At 37.4% G+C, this 27,976-nt stretch overlaps 1 protein-coding gene across 1 annotated transcript; it reads left to right on the top strand.

Annotated features, from left to right (window-relative positions):
* Positions 1 to 24: 24 nt before the first annotated feature.
* Positions 25 to 8,008, top strand: LOC149390198 (protein RRC1-like). The gene is made up of 18 exons (XM_089619038.1): positions 25 to 193; positions 794 to 882; positions 967 to 1,102; positions 1,290 to 1,335; positions 2,600 to 2,660; positions 2,745 to 2,888; positions 3,255 to 3,371; positions 3,463 to 3,628; positions 3,999 to 4,111; positions 4,295 to 4,366; positions 4,454 to 4,675; positions 4,851 to 4,909; positions 5,040 to 5,124; positions 5,212 to 5,349; positions 5,442 to 5,666; positions 5,758 to 6,563; positions 6,662 to 6,828; positions 7,334 to 8,008. The coding sequence occupies exons 2-18, from the start codon at positions 808 to 810 to the stop codon at positions 7,612 to 7,614; spliced, it is 2,913 nt and encodes a 970-aa protein (XP_089475164.1). The 5' UTR covers positions 25 to 193; positions 794 to 807; the 3' UTR covers positions 7,615 to 8,008.
* Positions 8,009 to 27,976: the final 19,968 nt, after the last annotated feature.

Raw genomic sequence — 27,976 nt, 5'->3', positions numbered from 1 at the left:
AAATAAACGACTGATTTTTTACAGATCGGATTAAAAAAAAAAAAATTGAACACCTCATGACTCGACCCGATTCGACTCGACTCAGGTCACTCCTTTCGCCAAAACCTCTCCAATAACTTGCCTTTGTCTTCTTCTTGTTCGTGTTCATCAGCTCTGCGGAATAAGCTTAGAGTCAGTCGATTCTGATTGCGAGGTTAGTCTTATTCCCGGTCCACATTACGAAACGTCATTTTCCTTTATTATATATATATATATATATATATATATATATATATATATATACTTCGGTTGCCACGATTAGAACAGTGCGGAGTTCTTTGCCGTCGATGTTGGTATATTTTTGTTTCATTATAATAATCGAGTTGATTTGGTTGTTTTTCTGTTGATTTTATTTTTCGAATGCAGCCCTACTTCATCAGAGTGGATGATTTAGTGGATAGATTTTTACTTTAATATCGTTAATTTTCTTGGTTGGAAGAAAAAATTGATTTACTTTATCTCCCGGCCGTATGAAAAACTAGCGACTTGCTTTTGTTTTTCTGATCGTTGCGTTTCGACCGAGGATTGATATCTCTTTCCATCTTAGAACCCTAGTTTATTGGGGCACTGCATATGAATTTAGGGTTTAGAAAGTCTATACTCAGCAGCGTAAGAGATGAGATAAGTGGGTGTTTTGTGGAGCTTTAATGTGTGCCAAATTTCGTTCTAATCCTTCTGGGTCGTTCGTGCCTAATATCATGAATGGGCTTGTGTTTTGGGAGCCATGTTTCTAATTATTTGGACTGTTTTGTAGAAGTAGATGCCAAAATGAGTTCTTTCTCAATTACTCGGAAAAAAACGCCTTTTCAAAAGCATAGAGAGGAAGAAGAGGCAAAGAAGAAGGTAAGGAATATCAGTTATCTGATATTTGTGCATGTCCTAATTCTTGGGTTTGTTTTTAATCATTTTTTATTTTTGCACTTACAGAGAGCAGAGGATGAGACGGCTCGTTTATATGCTGAGTTCGTGGAGTCATTCCAAGGGGAAAACACTCCTGGGTCAAAAGCTTTTGTTCGAGGGGGACTGATCAATCCCAATGAGAAAGCAAAGGCCGAGAGCGATGGTTAGTAGCAGAAATTAACTCCAATAATCTTTTTTTTTTCTGTAGAAGTTGGAGTGCTTTTTAGAATTTTTTGTTTTCCCTATTGTGTAATCCTTAACACTATGGATAAATTGATGTTTTGCTTTATTACCACTACCGGGACACATTAATAAAAGTATGGACCTTTTTATGCATTCACGGATGGCAGGTGAAAAGTCCAAAGATGGGGTATCTGGTCCAAAGAAGGGAAGTAGGTAAATAAATGTTTTTTTGATTTAACGAAGTTGTAACTTCTCTCGATAATGCATCATAGGTGGAGATTTTTTTATCACCTTCTTAGATGTAATCTTGAGATGTTGAGGTTTATTATGGTATTGAAAATGTGGATGGTGTAGGCATGCTCCAATATGTATTGAATCAAGCCACCCAAAAGAAAAATGGAAATTGTTTTTGTTTGTGGTAGAACATAATATTTTCTTTGATGAATCAATTTAAATATATTGCTGAGATTCATAGTCTCAGTCTCTGCGAAGTGCAGTAGCTTTTGTTAATATGTTGATAGCTTCCTTTCCTGGAGATTTTATAATTTTGAGATCATATCCTCTTCTATAATCACATCTTTAGTGATTGTTTTGACATCTTCCCAGGGGCATATGCTTTTAATGTTAAAAGGCAACTCATAAGAGTACAGATTAAGGCCTCTTTCAAAATTTAATGGAATGTAGAACAGGGGCATAATTTTTTTATGTGAAATGACTAGATTATGTAGGATGACACACTTTTATTAAGATAATCTATATTGGATGCCTTTGTGAATATAAGCAAGGCTGTGGCTATGGACTCTACTATTAATTTTGTTTTTAAAGGTGGCTATGTACTTTCCTTGAGCTATGTATGACATACAACACATCTATTGATATTTGAGGGACTAACTATACTGGATGTCTTTGTGAATGTGTGCAAGGCTTAAATTCTGTGGCTATGTATCCTCGAGTAGTGTATGAAATACAACACAACTATTGAGAGACTAACTATATAGGACATGTCTTGTGAATGCCATTTATGCATCCATTGAGCTGTGTAGGAAGACTTCTGATGGAAACCGTACGATTGAGAAAGTGTAAATAATTTGAGGGCTTAGTTGCTTGGTTAGTTTTTTTTTTTTTTTTTTTTTTTTTTTTTTCGGCTGGCCATAATGAAAATGGATAAATGGCTTACAAAGATTGTTGGTTTGTTAAGAGCCTCATTTGAACTTGAGTCGATTGGATCAACTGATTTTTGGGATTGGATTCTAAACTATGGAAAATATATTCATTTTCTTAAGAATGAATATGACATTTGGCTGTTAAGAATGCTTATGTAGATTTTTAGGTGCCAGATAAAATGCCTTAAGATACCAGAATTTTGAATTTAGGCATTTTTAAGCCATGTTATCTTATACTACTCCATTTGAGGTCTTACTAGTTTGTAAAGAACTTCAGTTTCTATAAAGTGTGTGGATCATTTTTTCGACTGCAGATATGTTCCATCTTTTATTCCACCTCCTTTTGCATCTAAGGGTAAAGAACCTGAGAATAAGGTAAGTAGCAGGGAAATCTAATTACTTCATTATGGGACAGAGTTGGAGCTTTACATTTTTAAACGCAAATTTTTTATTCAACAGAAGGAGGAGGAGAAACCGAGAGAGAAAGAAAAAGGAAAATCTCGAAACATCGATCATTTTATGGAGGAATTGAAGTTTGAGCAGGAGTTGAGGGAGAGGCGAAATCAGGACCGCGAAGGTTATCGCAGTACTGACAATTCTGCAGTAAGTCTTGTGAATCTATTAGTTGAAAATATTACGTAAAAACAGTAAACCATGCCTTGAACTTTGGAGCTGTTAATCTTCGGTTCACGTTACCTTGATGTAAAAACAGTAAACCATGCCTTGAACTTTGGAGCTGTTAATCTTCGGTTCACGTTACCTTGATAATGGTTTCCTTTGGAAGCCTTGATTGTGTTCGTTATCCTTGGTGTCAACATAACTTCTACAACCTGTCTGCATATTTAAGAATAATATGAGAAATATCATATCCATTTCACGATCAACCCTCTCAGAGACATTCCATTTATCTGTACTCTGAATTTCTTTTTAGGTCCGAGACATTAATATCGTTATCTTTCTGTGTTGCAGGCAAGTCGCTTTGATGAACTGCCTGATGAGTTTGATCCAAGTGGCAGGCTTCCTGGGTCGTTTGACGATGGGGATCCACAAACTACTAATCTTTATGTTGGAAATCTCGCTCCACAAGTCAGTTTTTCCTTTCATCTATAGCGTTTCCCGTGTTTGTTTATGGCTTGCTTTATTAAACAATAACCGAAATCTTCCATTACAAATCTAGGTGGATGAAAATTTCCTTTTGCGAACATTTGGAAGATTTGGTCCTATTGCAAGTGTGAAAATAATGTGGCCTAGAACTGAAGAGGAGCGGAGACGCCAAAGGAATTGCGGATTCGTTGCTTTTATGAATAGGGTTGATGGACAAGCTGCAAAGGATGAAATGCAAGGTCTTAATTTTTTTTCATCTTCAGTAGTTTTCCTGAGTACTCACCTTTAAAACAGACTTGAGAACAAAGTTAGTGTATGTGTACACTTCTCTGTATGTAGTATTATGTACAGATAGTCACATCTTGTGACTTAATTGAAAATGCATAATCATAATCACAATTTTTTCTGGTCAATATTTTTTTTTTTTCTGAATATAAATCCCATATAGCAGTCACTCATAAGCTACCAAGAAATCCACAAACTACTAAGAGACTGGCATTTTAGAAGTCGAACTATCAACACCTTTATATCTATGATATCTTCCTCGTATTTATTATTGCTGCGCATTGCAAGCACGTGGGTAAGTTGAAGAAACAAGTAATTTTTCAGGTGTGATTGTTTACGAATATGAGCTGAAAATCGGATGGGGCAAGTCTGTTGCTTTGCCATCACAAGCACTTCCTGCACCACCGCCGGGACAAATGGCCATCAGGAGTAAGGAGGTCCGGCATTTATTTTATACATATATATATATATATATATATATATATATATATATATATATATATATATGTTATTCCTTGTTTGCGCACCTTGTTTTGCATTATACCTTTTAGAGGATCTGAGTAGCAGCATAAAGTCAAGATTTATAGAACAGTTGTCGTTATAATTTTTTTTGGTTGCAGGGTGCCACTGTAATCTTATCTGGCCCATCAGGTCCGCCTGTCACTTCTGTCCCAACCCAAAATTCTGAACTGGTAATTTTCTGTCTATTGTTTTTAGTTAGTCAAGAATAATTATTCAATGATTCATTTTTTTCTTCTTACATGTCCTGTTGATCCTAGGTTCTTACTCCGAATGTTCCTGACATATTGGTGGTTCCACCCGAAGATGATCACCTTCGCCATGTAATTGATACCATGGCTCTTTATGTTTTAGACGGAGGATGTACTTTTGAACAAGCTATAATGGAGAGAGGCAGAGGGAACCCTCTTTTCAGCTTCTTGTTTGAGCTCGGCTCAAAAGAGCATACTTACTATGTTTGGAGGCTTTATTCGTTTGCTCAGGTGTGTCATATTACCACTGCTTAATTTCTAGCTGTAACAAATAATAACTCGCACCATTTAGCTTCTTCTTCTTCTTCTTCTTCTTCTTCTTCTTCTTCTTCTTCTTCTTCTTAAAAGAACATTATTCTTCCTTGTTCTTCTTTTACTTGACTGAAGATTATTTTGGTCTTGGTAGGGTGATACCCTGCAAAGGTGGCGAATGGAACCTTTCATCATGATAACCGGCAGTGGAAGGTAATGCAAGCTTGTTCTGTTTTCGTGCCATCAAGTTCAGCCTTATTTGTTCTTTTTTTCTTTTATGAAATGAGGGCTTGAAGTCCATATATATGAGTAACTGTTTCATCCTGGGTTTTAATGTTTTCAGATGGATACCACCATCCCTGCCTATTGCTAAAAGCCCTGATCTTGAAAAGGAATCCGGGGCCACATATGCTGCAGGAAGAAGCAGGGTAATATTTTTTTTTGTCCTGTTGAGGAACGGCTTCTCTATTCATATTTTCTCCTGGTCTAATTTGGTCGTTCCGGTAAAATTTCAGCGTGTAGAGCAAGAACGAACGCTGACTGATTCGCAAAGAGATGAGTTTGAGGATATGTTACGCGCATTAACATTGGAGAGGAGACAAATAAAGGAAGCTATGGGATTCGCATTGGATAATGCCGATGCTGCTGGAGAGGTAATAGTTTTTAGTTCAATACAATATCGAGTACCTAAGAGGTCATCTTGTTTGGTTCATTATATATATGACTCGGTCTGGTCTGAATTCAGATAGTAGAAGTTCTCACCGAAGCATTGACACTAAAGGAGACTCCAATCCCGACCAAAGTTGCAAGGCTGATGCTTGTCTCTGATATCCTTCATAATAGTAGCGCTCCAGTAAAGAATGCTTCTGCGTATCGAACCAAATTCGAGTCTACATTACCGGATATAATAGAGAGCTTTAATGACTTGCACCGCAGTGTAACGGGAAGGATTACCGCTGAGGCCCTCAAGGCATGTACTGATTGAATAATGCGGTGTTGATTTTGAGTTGTTTTATGTGCGATCGTTTGTGTAATAATGTTATTTTGTGGTCTCTGTGCAGGAAAGAGTTTTGAAGGTTTTGCAAGTATGGTCGGACTGGTTTCTATTCTCTGACGCTTATGTAAATGGTTTACGAGCCACTTTTCTTCGGTCTGGGAACTCTGGTGTGACTCTCTTCCACTCCATAAGCGGTGAAGCAACAGAGCTTGAAAAAAGAACAGGTTCTGAAGACAAAGGAAATATTGGTAGGACCAACGAAGACGCTGCCTTGGCAATGGGGAAAGGCGCAGCTATGCAGGAGCTAATGAGTCTTCCCATTGCTGAACTGGAAAGACGATGCAAGCACAACGGGCTGTCTCTTGTCGGTGGTCGAGAAACGATGGTCGCTCGACTGTTGAGTCTGGAAGAGGCTGAAAAGCAAAGGGTATATGAGCTTGATGAGAACTTGAAATATGGCCATAGAGAGTCGAATTCTGGTAGCCGGAGAGAAGCAAATGTCGAACCTGAGGCCATGGGATCGGTGGGATGGAATGATTACAGAGACGATGAAACGGGCATCAAAGAAAAAGGGATGTCACTGCCTATATCCCAGACATTTTCGATTCCACAGCCCGAGCTTAAACCGTTTGTGAGGAAAGAGAAGAACGATCCTCCTGTTTTGCCAGCTTCAAAGTGGGCTCGGGACGACGATGATGATGATGATGGCGATGACGGACTAAAGTGGAGTAAAAAAAGTATTGGGTTGAGCTATTCATCTTCTGGAAGTGAGAACGATGGTGATGGGCCTAGTCGTGCCTATGAGAGGAACTCTGCGACTGATTTAATCGTTGCTGTGCAGCCTGATGGTGGAATGAGTGACGAGCAGAGGTTGCTTTTCAACTATACCTAAACAGATTAATAATATAGCGCTTGGTTTTATTGCCACATCTGGCATGTAGTCATTGATTAAATTATTAATATTACAGGAAAAAGTTGAGACATTTGGAGGCTGCAATGATTGAATATCGTGAATCTCTGGAGGATAGGGGAATCGCAAATCACGAGGAACTTGAGAGAAGAGTAGCACTTCATCGTAAAAGGCTGGAGTCTGATTTCGGGTTGTCTAGCTCCAACGAAGACGCTTTTGGAAACAGTAAGTACTTCGATTGATCTCGATTCGTTTGTAGTTGCCATATTAATCCTTTAGTCTGCTATATTGTATAACAACTACTATTTGATTGGATCTGCATATTTCACATATGATAATTGAGTTACTAACACCTTTGGATGTTTATGATTTATGACAATGATATTTCCGAGCATTTTGGGCCACCTTGAGATTTTGAGATTGTGGGCTTGTTCAAAAAAAAAAAAAAAAAAAAAGGCTAGAATAATTCATCTTTTGTTTATCCATCCCCTCAAACTTCCAAAACTGTATCTTTTATCTCGTTTAAAGGTGAAGTCCTAATCTGGCATGGCTTCACTGTTGTCTTCGAGTTGTATAGAGGCTCAATGTCGTTCTTTCCCGGACCTTAGTAGAGACTGGTCTAGTGTGATCAACGCTTGAGATGTATTCTTGTATTGTCATTTGCTTCAAAAAGGGTTTGCCATGTTTGCTATACTGAGTCCTAAAATATTTACATCTACTTGTGCTGCAGAGAGAACATCTTCGGAGAAGAGAGAAAGGCGAGACAATAGCCAAGAAGCAACACGGAAGAGACATCGCAGCCGAAGCCGAAGCAACAGCCCATCACGGAGACCATCTTCCAACAGGGACAAGGACCGAGAGAGACTCAGGGACAGGGCCAGGGACAGGGACAGAGGTAATCCTCGTGATTTAGAGAGAGATCGTGCAAAGAGTGGAAGCAGAGAGAGGGACGACAATGACCGGGACAAGAGCAGAGAAAGAGAGAGGGATCGGAGAAGGCGTATGAAGTGAATGAGTTTGACATTTCAAGTGTGTGCTCAGGTGAGTCGGGATTGTTTCCGTGACCGGGTTCTCGATAATTTTCAGTGTCAATAATGGATTTGAGCCTTGAGGAGACATGGAAATGATTGAATGATTCGCTGCAAATGCAATGGAGAGAGGGTGGAGATTATTAAGCAATGTTTCTTCGAAGTCAAAATCTTGCTTTATTAATTAACTTTAGAAAACGGTCATTTTTATTGCAGTGTATGGTAGTTTGTATCTTTTGTTTTATCTGTTTTATGCACTCTTTCACATTTTAGTTTGGTCCACTGTGTTGTTCAAATTTGTGGTCAACCATTGAATTTTGGCAGCACAACAGGCAACTTCAAATATTGCCCTGCTTATAAATTCCATCACTTTCATACCCCCGCTTACACTATTTAAGATATATTTGGAAAATTGGAACTCGTACTCTATGATTGACAAAAAAAAAAAATCGATAAATGATGCTGAGGGGATAAAAGTTTATATGGGTACTGAAACAATAAAATTGTAACATGTGGTCAATTTTGTAAAATAGTCGTTTAACAAATATTAATATACCTAAAGGGAAAAATATGCCATTATATACCAAATTCCACCTTTTTATATATATATATATATATATATATATATATATAAGGTTGATTTTTTTTTTCCCAAGTCTATTATCATGTTTGGTTTATTCTTTTTAAGATTTGTAAGTAACTAGCCACTTTAAACATGTGATTTTGGATCTAGTCTATGTTTGACAATTTTTAAGGATATAGCCAAATGACTTATGTGGCAATAATTAAGGTCTGATTTGCCCTTATTTATTAACAAATTCGTCACTTTCTCTCTCCTATTTTTTTCAAATAATTTTTTTTGCATCAAAACTTCAAAAATTCGTATCTTTCTCATACGAACTCGAAATTGAGTGATTTCAGATCCTACAAATTCGTGGCGTCGAGATCTTCAAAAATAGACCCATTGTGTATGATGAAAAATTATGTTTAATGCATCATAGTTACGTTTCCATTTATTTTTTTGATAATTTCAAAAATTTCCAGTTATTTCCATATTTAAGGTAGTAACGTGATTTTTCTACATCTATGGTATTAAACATGATTTTTCATCAAATACAATGGATCTATTTTTGAAGATATCGGCGTCACGAATCCGTAGGATTTGAAATCACTCAATTTCGAGTTCATATGATATAGATATGGTTTTTTGAAGTTTTTATGTAAAAAAAAGTGTAGGAAAAAGTAGGAGAGAGAAAGTGACGAATTTGTTAATTAATAAGGGTAAATCAGACCTTAATTATTGCCACAAAAGTCTGTTGGCTATTTCCCTAAAAGTTGTGAAACATAGGCTAAAAACAAATTTCATAGTTTCATTTTGGCTATTTCGCTACAGTGTCCATTCTTTAAAGTGTATTTTTTTGAAAAATTAGTCGATCTAAGCCACATCAAACGTTGCAATTGTAATCTAGCCAACGTTTCGTTTAATTTTCGAATCTAGCCAAATTTGATGACGTGTCATATTTATGTAAGATGGTATTTATTATATTAGCATTGGTTTGGTTTCAAAAATACTAGCCTACGTTTTGAAACTTGGTTTTGTAGCCGAATTTGTTATATTTGGTTTATATTTCGAATTTTAAAAAAAATTCTATATTTGGCAAAGTTGGTAATTAACATTATAGCCGTGTAAGCAAATACAGTGTAAATGTTTGTAAATTTTTGTTAATCTCCGTTGCTTTGTTAATTTCTGTTAATTATGGTAAATTTACATATGTGCAGGTAGAGCCGATTTCTTTCCTTTCCTTTAATATGCATTTAATACGGTATTTTTGTTTTCCAAATTTATTTTCTAATTTTGAACGGGTCATGAGTAATTACGTGTATTCATGATCCTGTTTGATTTATTCAATCAATAAATATTTCCTTTCCCTTTTAATTACATCACCGAATCTCCTATTATGAATTCAAAAAGCTGAAATTAAATTGCTGAAATTATAGCCGTGTAAGCAAATACAGTGTAAATGTTTGTAAATTTTTGTTAATCTCTGCAGATTTGTTAATTTCTGTTAATTATGGTAAATTTTTTGTGCATTTATTGCATTACTGGATTCACACGCATAATATCAAATAAAAATTGCGAAAAAATATGAAATTAAATAGTTGTATACAATTCAAACCGGTCAAACGTGGGCTAGTGCTATGATCAAGTAAGTATAAGAAAAAGGGTAAATTAGGTATTTTATATCTGTAAATTTCAGTAAATGGCTAGATTGCAAAATTTACCAAACGTTGGCTAGGTTCCAAAAGACATGTTTCAAAATGGCTACGTTACTAGTTTAGCCTTTTTTTTTTTATGTTGTGTTATTTTATACATTAAGTCATATATGCTGTCATAAAATATTTATATATATAGTTTTAGAGGTTTGTTCTTTGTTGATGCAAAGAAAGTCACTATCAGTAACCAAGCTTATGTAAAAAGAAAAAAATATAAAAAACATAGGCTTAGATAAAAAGAAAATTTTGAAAAATGTCTATATATCACATAAATAAGTGGTATGTGATGTGCATGCATATTTACAATTTGTTATTAAAAAAAGTGCTTTTAATTTTGGATTTGTGTGTAAAACTTAAACTAAATATTAAAATTAATATAATTATTATTTAGCCATTTTATATGGATTATATTAAATATAGAAATATAACTGTCAAGTTAGATTGTATCTTGTTTGATTTATGAAATAATTAAATTTCCTATACGCGATTAAAGAAATCACTTATTTAATCACGCGATTAAATAACATTTTTTGTATTATAGGATATAGTGTACGGTAAAACCAAAGGTATTGTGCATACTTGCAAGTTGTACTGCTGTTGATGTCACAAGGATGGATAGATCAAAGGTTCGAAATGCCATTTTTGATGCCGTTTCGAACCTCCTGATTTATGGAAAATCGATACGCCGATGGAAAACCGAACGGAAAAAATGTGGAAAATAAAAAATGAAATTCCGTTTTCAAATGTCGTTTTCGATGAAAAACCGACATGTCGATAGAAAATCGAACGGAAATAATGTTGCATAATATGTTATATATATATATATATATACATACACATATGTCTTCTAATTTTTTAACCTTATAAAATATATAGAATTTAAAATGTAGTTTAATATGTAGGATAATTATTTTTCTTATTTATATCAAATGTATATAAGTTAATGATGATCTTTTCCCTTTTAAAATTCCTATTTTATTTGATATTTATAAATTTTGTGCTAGCAAAAACACTTAGGGGAATTGACACAAATAATACCATATGAATGTCCCTTACCAGATATAGCCCAAAACCAAAAAAATTGACACATGTAATACCTAGGCCATTGTGTAAAGACTATTATACCCTCAGAAATCTTTTAAACGCATGCAAACCCATTCCCGGGTATTCTTCATCTTTTTCCCAAAAAAAAAACCCTCATCTTCTCTCTCTCTGTCTCTCTCTCTCTCTCTCTCTCTCTCTCTCTCTCTCTCTCTCTCTCTCTCTCTCTCGCACGATCCCCCCATTTTTTTCTCGCTCAAAAAAATCGGCCATTCCCGGGTATTCTTCATCTTTTTCCCAAAAAAAAAAATCCCTAATCTTCTCTCTCTCTCTCTCTCGCACGATCCCCCCATTTTTTTCTCGCTCAAAGAAATCGGCCGCACGTTCTCTCTCTCTCTCCCTCACACGTTCTCTAGCGAAACAATGATCCTCCATCGTCGTTTCAGGTCGCAAGGCATAACAAAAAAAGGTATGGGTATTACTTATGCAATTTTGAAAGCTAGAACTCCGATACCCATGTCCGCCAGCTTACTCAAATCTCTATTTCATTTATTTCGGTCTCTTAAAACCCTAGAAATACGCTCAGTACTCAGACAAATGCATGTATTAACTGACCCCTATTCAAACTTTGTGTTTTAGCTTTGACGTTAATCGGTGAAGAAGAAGAAAAGATTGTGTTCATCTTCATATCAAGGTAAATCGGCCGATCTCTATTAAAGCCTCAAATTGATTGAAAACTCTATTTAACCTCAAATTATTTGATTTAGAGTTTTTGGCTCAAAATCTTTTTGGGTGTTTTAGTGTATTTGGTGTTTGGGCGAGTGTTTGTTGTGTTTGGCCGAGAATGTGTTGTGTTTGGGTGTTTGAGTGTATTTGTGTTTGGGTGTTTGAGTGTATTTGTGTTTGGCCGAGAATGTGTTGTCTTTGAGTGTTTGTGTGTATTTGTGTTTGGGCGAGTGTGTGTTTGTGTGTATTTGTGTGTGTTTCGTGCTCGTGTGTATATTTGATTGAACAATGTTAGGGTTTGGCGAGTGTGTGTGTGTGTATTTGGTCTTGTTTAGGTTTTATATTCAATGACGAAGTCTAAAGGAACCAAGGTCGAGGAGGCCTCAAACATTCGAAGAAGTTCTAGGACGGCTTCGAAAAGGAATATAATTTCGCCGTCAAGCGTTCCAACGATGATGACGCGTTCATCGTCGCACCAACAAAGATAAAGAAGGTATAGAATAAAAATGAAGTGACTTAATTAGAGCAATGTATGGTTATTTGATTTTGTTTTGTGTTTGATATAGCCAAAAAACAAGGCTGAGTCCTCGGGTGTTGCGACCGCCTTGGAGAGTCCTACCACTGTTATTTCCCGAAAGGTGAGTGTCAGAAACTCATTTTGATCCTGGTTCGTGACAGATGTGTCACGGACTCGATGACTTCGTGACAGGTGTGTCACGAAGTCAGCGAGTCCGTTACATATCTGTCACGAAGTGGGTGAGTCTGTGACACATCTGTCACGAACTCAAGCATAATGGTTTCACTAATAATGTCATCGACTCATATGTGTAGGAGTGGAGACGGTTTATACCGGAGTCCAACGTTGAAGGATTTTCCTTTAACTTCCATGGGGGATTGGAAAATTTCTTGGCTCTCTTACTCGGCCGCAGCGCCGAAACGCAAGCTGGTTTCGCCCAATCATGTTTTGGGCAGTTTGTGGGGCAACCCAAAATAATGCGGTCATCGGCGATTATAAGCCACTTGGTGTTGAGGACCGGGAGCTTCGACGGAGAAACCAGTGACGGGCTTCTAATTGAGATTGGAGGCCAAGTCCGGGAGTTCACGAAGAGAGACTTCCAAGAGATTACATTTCTCAAAGTCGTCGATGACTACGAAGAATTCAAGTTCGAGGGGGTTGTTTCTAATGACAGCCTCTTCAAAAAATTCTTCCTGGGGAAGTATTTGAGTCGGAACTTGGTCAACCAATTCTTGGAGGCGAGCGTAGATTGGCCGACGGAAGTTCAGGTAAATTACCTGAAAATTTACTTCGTCTTGAATGTCCTCCTGGCGGACGATGCGAAGAACAGGACACCGTGCTTAGAGCTCATTAAGATGGTGGAGGACACGGACACATTCGGTCGCCATCCATGGGGCAACGTGGTGTGGAACTAGCTTCTCGGCGAAGTCCGGAAGTTTGTGGAGAAGGGTGGCGAGCCAATGGAGCAAGGTAAAAAAAAAAGAAGCTCCATCTCCCCGGATTCGTCGAGCCGCTTCAGGTTTGGGGGTACGAGTCTTTCCTGACGAACATGGGGGTTTGTGAGAAAGTCTCCACCACAGCTTGGCCAATAATGCGTCGGTGGAAGTCTATCGGACTTGTTCAGGATGCCGCCATGAGAGGAATCAACTTCAATGAGGTAATAAATTTGTAGGTTAATTCATACTTAATATTGATCACACTCATTTGTTAACTTGTCCCACGTATAGGTTGAATTTCACGGAATCGGCGACACTTCTTCAAGCGTTGCAACCCCTTCTACGACGTTAGCGGGGGTGGACAAACGCCCGGAGAAGAAACCCAAAAAAGACGCCCCACAACCAGAAGCACCACCACCACAACCACCACAACAACCGTCCCATTCACAAGCACAGACAGTTGAGGTAACACAATTTTGGGTTTCTATTTTAATTTAAATAACCATACTCCGTGACAGATGTGTCACGAAGTGGATTCACTCCGTGACACATCTGTCACGAAGTGGATTCATTCGTCAGCCAGCTTACTTTGTTATTTTGGTCATGGACAGTCCCGGCTCGACTCTCTCGAAAACTCAGTTGGAAATCTCCACGAGCGTTTCCGCTATATGCAAGACGACTACAGGAAGTTCAAAAAAGATATTTTGGACGCGGTGAAGAGCTACAGAGTGGCTCTTGATGAACTAGATCAGTACTACGATTGGAGAAACGAGTTGCAGTTAGAAAAGAAGCGCCAGGAGAAGAATGCCGAAGAAAAAGCGGCCAAATTCAAGAAGTACGAAGAAGAGATGGCGAAGAAGAAAGCGGAAAAAGAAAAAAAAAAAAAAGAGGAACAAGAATATGTTGAGAAGCTGAAGAATATGCAGGAAGAAGAGAAGAAAATGCAGGAAGAAGAAGAAGAAGAAGAGAAGAAGAAGAGAGAAGAAGAAGAGAATAAGAAGAAAGAAGAAGAGGAGAAGAAGAAGAAAGAGGAAGACGAGGAGAAGAAGAAGAAAGAAGAAGAGGAGAAGAAGAAGAAAGAGGAAGACGAGGAGAAGAAGAAGAAAGACGAAGAAGAGAAGAAGAAGAAAGACGACGAAGACGAGAAGAAGAAGAAAGACAATGAGGACAAGAAGAAAAAGGACGATGATGGGGACAAGAAAAATAAGCAGGACAAAGACGACAAGAAGAAGAAGGACGATGGCGCCAAGAAGAGCAAGAAACCGGAGGAGAAGAAGAAGGATGGCAACCAAAAGAAGAAGAAAAACGAAGTCGAGAAAGGGAAAAAGAAGCAAACCAGTCAACAAGAGGTACAAGATATGCAATAGACATATTATTTTGTTGTTTAAAATCTTAAATGCGGAGATGAGTGGATTCACTCCGTGACAGATGTGTCACAGAGTGTACTTAGTGCGTGACACAGTGTCACGGAGTCGCTGAATTTCATTATTTTGATTACACTCATGTTGAACTAAATGATTTTGAATGGTCATGAGGACGAAAGTGATGTGGAAAACACACAAGGTCAACAATCTTGGGGTGATGAAGATTCGCCTCTCAGTCTAGAAGCCCAAATGAATGCAGAGGCTATGGAAGAGTATGAGTTGTTAGGGACACAGGGGGTTCAAGAGGTACCTCCATTAATTTGATGGTTGAACTTAATTCTTGACTTGTTTAGAAGCATGAATTTATAACCATATGAATTGTTATCTTTTACGGTTGAACTCAAATAAGCATATGAATTGTTATGAATTATTATTTTATGGTTGAACTCAACAATAAACTTGAACTCAAATAAGCATATAATTGTTATGAAATATTATTTTATGGTTGAACTCAACAATAAACTTGAACTCAAATAAGCATATAATTGTTATAAAATATTATTTTATGGTTGAACTCAACAATAAACTTGAACTCTATTTCTCTTGTTGGATAGATATATGACTTGAACACACCGAATCCCCATATCTTGATTGAAGACTCACCTATCAAGAAACATTTGACCCGGCAACGACGCAGCCCCGATAGGTTTACTCCTTTTAAAAAGGCGTTGCCTTTTCTGAGGTTCACGAATGCTCCGGACGTGCTTCCTGATGAACTGCCGCTGTCGGAGGTAACCAAACGACCGGACCAGGATGACGTTGACGTCATGAAGTTGTGGATCCAAGTCGCCTTGAAGAGGGGCCACAAGAACATATCTCAGGGCAAACCAAAATATAAGCCGGAGGAAGAAACCATAGCGCCTTCTATGGAACTAGGACAGATGGCTATCAACCAGAAGACCTTCTTCTACAACATGTGGCACGAGGACGGTTGGTTGTCTGATCAGGTATTAATGTGTGTTAGTAATTTTTAAAATATGTCTTGTTTTGCAGCTCACTTCATGACAAATGTGTCACAGAGTCAATTCACTTCGTGACAGATGTGTCACGGAGTCAATCGACTCCGTGACAGATGTGTCACGGAGTCAATTCACTTCGTGACAGATGTGTCACGGAGTCAATTCACTCTGTGACACATGTGTCACGAAGTGTACTTAGTCCGTGACACATGTGTCACAGACTGAATTCACTCTGTGACACATTTGTCACGGACTAAAGTCACTCCGTGACACATGTGTCGCGGACTGAGGTATTTAGTGCTTATGTTTATCTTTTGTCGTGCAGCATGTGGACGTCGCGATGTACTACCTTCGGAAGAAGAAAAAGGCGGGTTTGTTACGTCACTCCTTCACCATCATGTCCACGGTCTTCTTTAAGTATCTCCGAGATACTTACACTCAGTTCAATGCTAGTCAAGATCCGGGTGTATTCTTAAAGAAGAAACTGAAAAAATGTGTCGTCGACCACATTACCGGAGAGTCTGGAGCGGAGTAACTGGTGGACCCATGGGACGGGGTCGATGATGTCTTCATCCCTATAATAGATGGCGGACACTGGTATCTTCTTGTTGTCAACGTGCGTTCAAGGTGTATAACAGTGTACTACTCCATGAGTTCCACCGGTGGACACCAAACGCTCGTGGACACTGAAGTCAGAAACTTGGCCACCATTTTGCCATATGTTCTGCATGTCGCCGGCGTTCTACTCTCCAATGAAGAAATATTCAAGGTCGTCCACTACGATCAAATACCACAACAAGACAATGGGTAAATATTTTAATTCTTAATTTTACATTCTTAATGGCACATCAATTAAAGCATGCGTTTTTTGTTCCTTCATAAATGATTGTGGCATGTTTATGATCAAGACTGCCGAGTTTTTGGCGCACGACCTTCCATTGTCTGATTTGAAACAGGAGGACATGATCATGTATCGACAGAAAATGACCACCGAATTATACCGACACGGAGCGCTAAAACTACACACGCGTGGAAATGTCAATGTTGAGGCAACTTGAAATTATGTGTTTATGATTGTACGCATGTGTTTATAACTTTATATATGTATTCTTAGAACTTTATGTATTGTCTTGACATCAATTTCTTAGTTTAAAAGTGTATGTATTGTTTCGAAATCAATTTATGTATCACAAACTGACCTCATTTCGTGACAGATGTGTCACGGACTGAGATCACTTCGTGACAGATGTGTCACGGACTGTGTTCACGTCTTAGCAATAAGATTGTTTTATAAACCATTCTTAACAATAAACTCAATACCAATAAAGTTCAAAATATTCAAAATGTAATACATAGCAAAACACCAAGGAAGTTCTAGATATTCAATGATAAAACGTGTCGAATTACAACCAAACCAATGTCCCATCCTCGGAGCCCTCATTTCTGGTGGAATTGGGTTGCGACACGTAGCTCTATTGTGACCTACACCTCCACAATGGGAACATTTACGAAGCGGGGTATCAGATTCTCCAAGAGAGGGAATCCTTCTCTTCTTAGGTCTACCCGCCGGACGACCTAAGAAGTTAGGCGGATTTACTTTGATCTGCTTGATTTCGTCGGGAAAAGTCCATGACGATTCACTTCCTAGAGGATGAATAACCCCTGCATACGCCAATTTCCAATACTCGGTCGTGTAGTACTCTGCACAATAGCTCTCAACTGGTAGGTTGCGTAAGCGACAAGCCGCAATGGCATGGACACATACAAATAGAGCAGTTTGAAATTCTCGACACGAGCACGTCTTATCAATCAAGTTCACTGCCCATGGTGTTCCTTTTGTGTCTAAAACCTCGAATTCGTATACTGCAGAAGGCCGGACCTAAAACATAAGCAAAAAAAAGTTTAAACATAACCACTCAGTCCGTGACACATGTGTCACGAAATGACCCGAGTCCGTGACACCTGTGTCACGAAGTGGATTCACTCTGTGACACATGTGTCACGGACTGAAGTCACTCAGTGACACAAGTATCACGGACTCGGGTCATTTCGTGACAGAATTTAAAAATTAAAAACACACTATAACCTGCATATTTGCCGAGACAGCAAGTTTTTTTTAACATTTCGGTATGATATTCCATTGACAACACACTTTGAGTTGATGCCGCCTTTTCTCGTCGTTGGTAGAACCAAACTTGCATTCTCTCCCTCAACCAATCAAGGCACTTCACTATTGGAAATGATCTTGCTTTAACAGTTAACGCATTCAAAGACTCTGCGTTGTTTGAAGTTATGATCGTATACCTTGATGTCTTGAAAAAACAACGTGCCCACTTCTCATTTCCTACTTCGTTGACAAGGTACGGACGTATCAACGGGTCTTCCTTGTCCAACATGCGCATAAACTTTTGATATTCAAATATAGTATACGTTTTTGCTGCACTGTAGAACTTCCAATTGAATTCCTTGCCAAGTTTTTTGAATTTTGCCTTGACGTTATTCTTCACGTGGTATGCGCAAAAACCATGTTCTGCTCTTGGAAAAACTTTCTTCGCGGCGTTAATGATTCCGGTGTTTTGGTCGGATACGATGACCATGTTATCCCTCTCCCCCAATGCTTCCTTAAGTTTGTTGAAGAAATAAAACCAGGACTTGGAAGTTTCGGACTCACCAATACCATAGGCAAGCGGGAATATTTGCTCATTTGCGTCCATCGCGGAAGCCGTAAACATGCTGCCCTTGTGATAGTTTGTCAAGAAGGTTGCATCAACAATTACAACAGGCCGACAATACTTCCATCCCTCTCTGAACGGAGATAAAGAAACGAAAAAGTACATGAAATATTTATGACGGTCAGTTTTTAGGTCGATGAGAGAACCTGGATTCTTTTGCTCTAACATGTACTTGTATTTTGCAAGAGAGGCATATGACTCATCATCAGTCCCATACAAGGATTGTATTGCACATTCTTTTGCCCTCCATGCTTTTCTGTATGAAATATTGACTCCAACCTCTGTTCGCATGTAACTCTGAATCTCCTTTGGGTTACAACTATGTACAGTTGGATCAATAAATTTGTGTTTCACCCTCTCTCCAACCAACTCTGCAGTAGCTTGCAGTTGCCCTTTTTGTCTTTCCTCCACAGAACAAGTATGCTTTGGATCATATCTTGAACCATAAACACATACACACGATCAAAAACATTTTAAAAATAAAAGGGCATACATTTCCTGACATATCTGTCACGAAGTACATCCACTCGTGTCAGGAGTGGATTCACTTCGTGATAGATCTGTCACGGACTGATTCATCTATGAAGAGAAATGAAATTTCAAATAAAATCAGTTTTTAGGTCGTGAAATTTTACCTTCTAATTTCAAAACAATCCGTGTTCTTTAGCTTCACTGCCCGGACCGCCCAATCACAATTTTTACCCGCACAAATGACATGAAGTTTGAGCGGAGATGAGTTCTTCGTTTTGAACCGATAATGATTATTGATTGCATCCATCCGCAAATGCTTCAACAACGCCGCTTTGTTTGCATATAATCCTTTTTTTTACACTTACCGGAGATAAAATGTCCAACACCTCAATATCGTTACTCTCGACACATGTATTTGATTCGGGAGCCGTAACCGAACACCCCCCAATCTCTTGGCTCGATACCCTCTCTTTTCTTTGTGATCGAGTTCGCGGCTGTGGTGGAAGAGGAGGCTCTTCCTGGTGTTGAGTCTGTGGTGGAGCCTCTATCGACAAAATAAATGGTGGTGGAGACCTTCTGGGTTGGGGTGTTGCCTGGCTAACAGTATTGATGTCATCCAACCCAACAGTATCATTGTCGAAAGCCTCCGGACTTGGTACGTCCCATTCACGTGCCTCGGATATAGGACTCTGCATGTTTGGAATGATCCTGCTTCGATTGCAACCAAATCCACTCTCGCTTGTGTTTGGTGTTGGAGTGGATCCAACCCGTGGAGAAGACGCGTCATCCGCTTTTTTATCCTGAAATGCCTCCGGACTAATCTCAAGTACAAGATTCAACTTCGTCCGGTTCGGTTCGTTCTTCCTCAAGTACAAATAACATCGCAAACTTTCGTCGTCGTCTATGGTTGGCGGTACGAGCCTGTCAGCTTCATGTTTGACGTTGATTGAATGCGTTGCAGGGGTCACGTTCAACCAAGCATACAATGTTTGCATCAAACTTTGGTAATTCAATTTGGTAGGAAGTAAAAGCGTAAGAGTACCACCCTCTTGATATACGCCCGGTTTTACCCACTTCCCGCTTTGCTTAGCATATAAACATATTTCCGCCATACCTGTATACGTTCACTCGTATTAGATATGAGTATTAAAAGACGGTTATTAACATGGAAAAACATCCAGTTCGTGACACTAGTGTCACGAAGTGAATCCAGTTCGTTACACCAGTGTCACGAAGTAAATCCTGTTCGTGACACTAGTGTCACGAAGTGAATCCACTTCGTGACACCCTGGAAAAATCGGGAAGTGTCACGAACTGGATCCACTTCGTGACACCCTGGAAAAATTGGGATTTCAACAAAAAACACCATTTTGACAAACAAATCACACTCAAACACAATGGAACCTATTTCAACATGAATCAAAACAATTAAACATGTTCTTATATGTTAAAAATAGGATGAACTTACCAACTTATGTTTGTAGAAGTTTTGGATCTTGGATTTGCAAGAAGAAGAACCTTGGATCTTGAAGTTTTGATGAACAACCTAGGATTTGCAGGAAACTTCTTCAAACATTATTGCAAAATGGGTTTAAGATGGGTTTAGCATTATTGGAAAATGGGTTTAAGATGTGTTTACCATTATTGTAAAATGGGTTTAAAATGGGTCTAGGAAACTTACCGTCGACGAGCAAGATTCCGGCGACCCAAGATTCCGGTTGTCTCGTCAAGCAAGCTTCATCAACTTCTCCAGCTCAGACCCAAACGAGGGAGAAGCAAAGAAAAAAAAATCGGCCACAATAGGTTCTCAGAAGAAAAAAAACGTAAGTAGATGGAGGGTAGGGTTGATGGTAGATGGGGAGAAATTAATTTCTCTCACCTACCAAAAGTACTACTTTTGTCAAATTTTTCATTTTGGGCTATATCTGGTAAGGGACATTCATATGGTATTATTTGTGTCAATTCCCCGAACACTTAAAGAACTATATATTAATTTATCATTGTGTATATTACATTGTATAATATTAGTATATTACGGTAGCAGTAGTAGTACTAGACTACTAGTACCTATTAATAAATATAATATATAGTAGTAGTAGTAGTATATAAATAAAGAGTGTATAGGTTGGTCAGAGTCAGACTACTAGTATTAACATATAGTAGAGTCAGACTACTAGTACCAAAAAGCAGTAGTAATATATTTTGAAATTTGGTCTCTTCGTCTCTCTCTCCTCTTTCATCTTCTTCTTCTTCCTTCTCCTGCTTCTTCATCCTGGGTTTCATTTTTTTTTTTTTACAAAAACTAGGTTTATGATTTCAAACTGAAAACGAAAATCGGGAACTTGGTCACCGAAACTCGCCGATTTATTGCGGAATTTTCATTACGCCTTGTAGTAACGAAAGGAAAAGCCCCGGGTTTCGCCGATTATCACCGGAATCTCCTTTTTCTTCTTCGTCAGACTGAAACGAAGACGGCCGCTTAATTTTTTGTTCTTTCTCTCGCTTTCTTTGATTCTCCATGCTTAACTTCGCATTTTATACATTTTTCAGACCGTAAAGTAGCGGTCATTTTTGTTACAAACGGCTTGTCATTTTCAGAGAAAATCGAACAACATAATATGGAAAAACGACTTTCATGAGTTCGTCGACTGTTTTTCCGGCGAAAATGACACCGTTGGCGAAAATCGGGGAATTTCGGCAACATTTAAATCCTTGGGATGGATATAGAGGAAAAGTGGAGGCCACGTGCAAGTGGAAAGAAAAATTGGACCCACATGCGTAGAAGAGAGAGAGAGAGAGAGAGAGAGAGAGAGAGAGAGAGAGAGAGAGAGAGAGAGAGAGAGAGAGAGAGATATGGACAGGGAGAGAGAGTATTATCAATCAAATAAAAAGTTATTCTATGTAGTTCCTAAGAAAATGATTTTTTTTTATTTTTCGGGGTCTCAAAGGGGCGTGGAACTGGAAACACATAAGAACTCTTGAATGGAAATGAAAAAGCATCCAATCTCCAAAAAATCTCAATTGTTTCCAACTTTTTCTTTTTGGATTTTTAAGGAATCCCTATGAATAGGATCAAAACATATTCTACATATAACAAACATAATAACAATTGTTCAACCCTTTTTGTTATTAGAATTATAATTCATTCTAATTAATAAAAAATATAGTTTATGTATAATTATAAATTAATAAAAAAAATCACTTTTTTATTACAAATAAAAAAAATTATATTATCCCTTCAAATATGAATGCTACCGTAGTAATTTTATGAAAAACCAAAGCCCCTTATCGGATTTGATGATGTCTAATCAACTGTTGCGCCTCAACGCATTTTGGGGAGAACCAGCTAGCTTTGGGTTCGAGTGGCATTTCACCACAACTCATCCGCTGATTCTTCATGCACTTGTTAGTACATCTGAGGAACAAAGGATTATCCCGGACCTACGCCGAGGTATTGACGGTGATTCTCAAATATCACACAATGTCATCCCTACCTATTACTTACCTTATGTAAAGAGGATCCCATTCATATTGATTAAAATAAATATGATATGCAAACAAATTTATTTTTTATGCTAGTATATATAGCCAAGACAGGTTGGCTGGTTTTTTGTGATAATAAAAATAGAGTGTTACTGAACTTTTGTATTTAAAAAAGGTTTTGATCTGGATCTCTGAAGTATATGGTGGTTTTTGAGAACGGTTAGATTTCATTGAAATGAAAATATAGTTGTATTAAAAATATTCGAAAATTTTAGATTGCATCGTGGGTTGACGTATAGTGCGACTCGTTGGTTTTTTTAGGATTGGAGTAAAAAAAAAGCCGAGCCCAGAGTCATAGTCTTCACTAATAACCAACTCCCACGAACTAGATCAGAATCATTCTCAACGAGTCCATAAGAAGTGATCCCATTTTTTTTCATCGAGTTCGGGTAGAGACCAAAAGTCTTGAGCGACCGAACAAGAAATTATCTATATGTTAAAAAGTGTATCACAAACATAAGGGCTATAGCTCAGTTAGGTAGAGATTAAAAAAAACCGACTTGATTCAAGTCATAATCTATATGGGAAGTTTTGGTATGTTAGGGGATATCATTATTGCCGAACCCGACGCCTACATTGAATTTGCTGGTAAAAGAGTAATTGACAAACATTGAATAAGACAGTACCTAAGGGTTCACAAGTTTGATAAAGAATTGAGATTTTTGGGAAGTATCATGATCATCCAATAAGAAGGGTTTCTATTTTTTCAAATGAACGATTTGAAGACCTATTGATTCTAACAACTAATTGTGGATTCTGGCAATGCAATGTAGTTGGACTGTCATGTCGATCTGAATGAATCCTCCTTTCCTCGGAGGTAAATCTTTGCCCGCTAGGCAAGAGGATAGCAAGTTAACAAATTCTGTCTCGGTAACTCGACCGCTTCGCCTAGCAGCATGACGCTTGTATTGCTCTCCCACAACCCTGTTTTCACGGTTTAGGGTTAGCATTGAATAAGTATTCACCTTATCAATATCTCAAATCAATGATGTCCAAAAGTAAATCAACCCCTTGAACTGCTACGAAAAAAACCGTCGGATTTCAAAAAAACAAAATAATTTTTCTGTATCTCAATTGAAAGTAATGAACCTTCCAAAACTGGAAGGCTCATTACTTCAACTAGTCCCCATTCCCCAGAATTTAGTAACTTCAACTACATCAACAAATACTTATGAATCGTTTTTTGGATTGGACTATGCAGCTCTTTTATGCGGAGCCTTATTATCAATAGCTCTTCTATTTATTACATCTAAAAATTAGCCAGATAAGTTGTAAAAATCATAACTATACTTAAGAATAAAATACTTGTAAAAACCCACATATGGCGAAGAGCTTTTGTTGCCGTGGGGAGAACTAAAGTCCTGCTCCTATTTATTATATTGTTTAATACGTTCACTGATAATGTTACTAATTTCATCGGCTCGCCAAATCTTTTCAAAAAAATGTGTACAACACTTTTGTGTTTACGAGCCAAAGTTTTAAAACAAGAAAGTTGAAGTATATTCATGGAATACGATTCACTTTCAAGATGCCTTGATGGTGAAATGGTAGACACGCTAGACTCAAAATGTCGTGCTAAAGAGCATGGAGGTTCGAGTCAGAGCGAGAGAGAGAGAGAGAGAGAGAGAGAGAGAGAGAGAGAGAGAGAGAGCACGACATATGGACATGGAGAGAGAGTAAAAACACCATGTGGATATCAAAACTAAGAAAAAAAATGCACGAAACGTCTCTTGATGCGTGCTTTTAGGGTATGTAAAGATTTACATGGGTGTAATTATCAAGAGATTTATCGCCAAGTAAATCGCTTTCAAACGTGAGAATTCTAATTTATTCATGTATGAAATTTTAAATAAATAGTCAAATAATTTATTACGCCACATTCACCTTATTTGATTAGTTAAGAGCACTTTAACAAAATAACTATATTGAAACATTATAATTTCAATTTAGCCAACGTTTTAACAATTTTAGTTCAATAACCATGCCTTTTATTAACATACCAAAATACTCTTTGACTCCTAATTTTTATTTTCTAGAAATAAAAATTGGAAATCAATTAGTTCTATATTAAAAAACTTAATCCCTTTTAAAAAAATGTAGATATGTAACCTATTACCAAAAAGATGCAAATAATATTAATTCTGAATTAAAACAAAACTGAGGGAAAAAAAATTCAAAAAAATCCGATTTGGATGATATTAACGTTAATTGATGAAAATTTACCGTGATGAAAAATATAAAAAACCAGAGGTTAGAAACAAGAAAACTATATAAAACCCCATAATTTATTAATGTGAATCAACTTTGTGTACACAAATTCGAAGAAAAAACTTGAATACCATTAAAAAAAAAAAAAGCAAACTATTAACATTGTTTAACAAAAATTTACAGTAATTTACTATACATATTGTTATGCCGTTATTTTCACATTTTATAAATAACACCCCGAGAGCAAACAATGACATATCAAGCCTATACACAAGGCTCGAGTCCACAAGCAAACTCACGCGCAAAACTCGTGATCAACACTCATAAGGTGTCTCTCAAATAAGCTCTCAAAAGAGACTCTTAAAGCATGTTTTCAAGCTAGACTCTTTGACAAATCTTCAAGACAAAGCCATAACATGACCACCCGGTCGGTCAAAAAAAATGACCACCCGGCCGGCCAAAAAAGAAGACCATCCGGCCATCTTCACTCGGCCAAGACCACCCGGCCACTTTCACTCGGCCAAAATCACCCGATCGTCTTCACTCGGCCAAGATCACCCGGTCGTCTTCACTTGGCCAAGATCACCCGGCCAAGACCACCCGGCCGTCTTCACTCAGCCAAGATCACCCGGCCGTCTTCACTCGACCAAGACCACTCGGCTATCTCCACCACCCAGTCAAGTACTTTTCACCAAAATCTTGTCTTCTATAAGTACCCCACTCATTCACAACACAAGGGAAGTTTTTCTCAACTTGTCAATACTCTACAAAATTCACACTACAACTCTCTCTCGATAGAAAACATAGAGACGAATACAAATCGTTCACCAAGAACACAATACAACACAAATAATGTTGAGCGTTGGAGCACGCGCCGAGGGAAAACCCTCCGCGTCCCTCTAGATTCACATTTTCTTATGGTTAGGTGAAGGTGCAAGGATTCGAAGACCCGACAAAGAACACGAAGAATGTGGAAGATCCAAAGATCCGGCGACTCGAAGATCCGAAGACCCGGACACTTGAAGATCCGAAAAACACGAAGAACACAAACACGTGAAAAACACGGAGAACGTGGAAGATTCAAAGGGTTGAAGACTCAAAGAAACAAAGACTCAAGAACTCAACAAAGAACGCGAAGAACACGATGAACGCGGAAGATCCAAAGACTCGGAAACTCAAGGAACCGGAGACCCAAAGATCGTAAGAACACGAACAAGACGATAAGAGAAGAACTTCACCAAACCCAACCTACATGCGGTCATAGGGTCCGGCCCTAGATCGAACCATGGACGGTTCTTAGTGCTAATCCAAAAATGCGATTAACACATATTCAGACGTAAACTTAAAAAATTATATAAATTAACGTTTTTTAATATTAATTAACGAAAATTAACATAAATTCATTAATATTTTTTTACATCGCATTTATCTTTGCAATATCGATGAATTGAAATGAAGGGCTTTAGCAAATCATAGATATGTATATATAAAATATATGAATGTATATATGAATGCCTAAGTATATAAATGTGTGTATATAATGTATATGTGCGAATGCATACGAAGATGGAGGAAAAAAAATCAAGACTCACCACGTATGTCAACAAGTTTATTTTTTTATTGGAAAATTATGTAAATAAGTTAACGAGAAAGAGAGGGAGAGAGAGAGAGAGAGAGAGAGAGAGAGAGAGAGAGAGAGAGAGAACTACCAAGAGAAAATTAAGGAAATAAAATGTCAAAATATCACAGATGTTAATTCAAAAAAGGGAAATAGTAGCAATAATACTCAATGTTTGGTCAAAATACTTCTTATATATTCAAAAAAAAAAATTTGACAAAAATAACACATGTTACGTTATAGTGGGTCCGTTACTCCTCTAAATATTGAGTATTTTTGCCACCATTTCACTAATTCAAATTCATTACTTTTTTTTTCAAGCCCGGGGGAGAACTTTCATATAAATTTTTACAAAAATTATCATATATATTAATATTGACTATTTTACAAAAAAAAAAAATCTAATTTAAATCTTTAATTAGTTCTCTCTCTCTCTCTCTCTCTCTCTCAAATTTGGTTTTGTTTTTCATCAAAAACTTCATAAATGCATATCTTCATCATATGAGCTCGAAATTGAATGATTCTGAATTCTATGAATTCGTGGTGACGAGGGCTTCAAGAATATGCTCATTGTATTGGCTGAAATATCTTATATTCTATCGTGAAATTATGCCGGATCTGGGCTCCGAAGACGACGGAGCTCTTCGTCTACGTCGAGCATCGAGCGGCCAAATTCACGCTCTGAGGGCAGCGTAGCTCTTCGTCGACCAGCCAAAGTACAATGTATCGATCAAAGAGAAGTGGAACACTGTGCCAGAATCTTCCGTAATTTTTTGTTAATTAACATTAATTAATGTTGTGTTCCATGTTTTCCTAACTTTTTACTTATGAATCTTATTCAGTTAATTAATGTAATTTTCGTTAATAATAGTTCATTATTGTTAATAAGCAATCGTGTTCATCTTCGACTATATTTTTTTAGAGGTTTTTTTTTCATCATTTTTTGTTTGTCAATAGTTTTTTTTCTCGGAATTAAAATTGGATTGTAGGGCTGTTACATGTTTTTTGGGATTCTTTTTTTTTTTTCTAAAAAAAATCATAAATTAAAATGAGCGTTTTTCTAGGTTAGGGTCAAAATCAAAGTTTACATGCTAAAAAAATTTACGCACCAGCAAGTGGCTATTTGACTAAAATTTATGAAACGGCGGCTAAATTGGAATTTCAAATTTTAATTTGGCTAATTCGCTAGAGTGCCCAATTATCAATAATAATCAATAAAAAGGAAACGAAACATCTGCCTAGATAGCCCGATGATACTTTGTTTCCCTAGAAATTGATTGAAAATGAGGGAACAAAACCATAAAAACTAAAAGAAGAAGAAAAGATTTCACCGATATAATAGAGGGAGTCAATCTTCTACAGGAGAGAAAGAGAGAGAGAGAGGGAGAGAGGTATTGTAGATCCATGAGAGAATAGGAGAGGTACTGTAATAATTACTCGCCCAAAATTTGAGGGATATCAAGGCACTAAACATGTAGCCATCATACAAAGAAGAAAAAGAAGAAAAAAATAAACAAAGATTTACAATGTGTTCAGCATGAATTTTTTTATTATTATTTTATTTTATATACTTTACGTACATGTTTATATGTATATATATATATATATATATATATATATATATATATATATATATCTGATTTATTTATTATATGTATATGTCTGTGAACATGAAAGCCCAGAGGGCTCTTTAGCCCCCCAAATTAATCTCGTCATGGGCTTTGACACTGACTATTTATGGGCTTTTCTTTGCTTATGTTTATAGCCCATTAGTTCCTCCACTTGTTGAATAAAAAAATTAAAATAAAAAGGTGGGGACGGATCTAGGACTAAAAATAAGGCTCTTTATGATTCCTTATAAAAATTAAAAAGTTAAAAAAACTAGTTGCAAGAAGTT

The sequence above is a fragment of the Urtica dioica genome, chromosome 7 (genome assembly GCF_054948205.1).
Source record: "Urtica dioica subsp. dioica isolate 48M chromosome 7, U.dioica_male_clone48M_v1_H2, whole genome shotgun sequence".
NCBI classification, from domain to species: Eukaryota; Viridiplantae; Streptophyta; class Magnoliopsida; order Rosales; family Urticaceae; genus Urtica; species Urtica dioica.
Note: the sequence above shows the minus strand (reverse complement) of the source record. Positions and strands in the feature narration are given on the sequence as shown.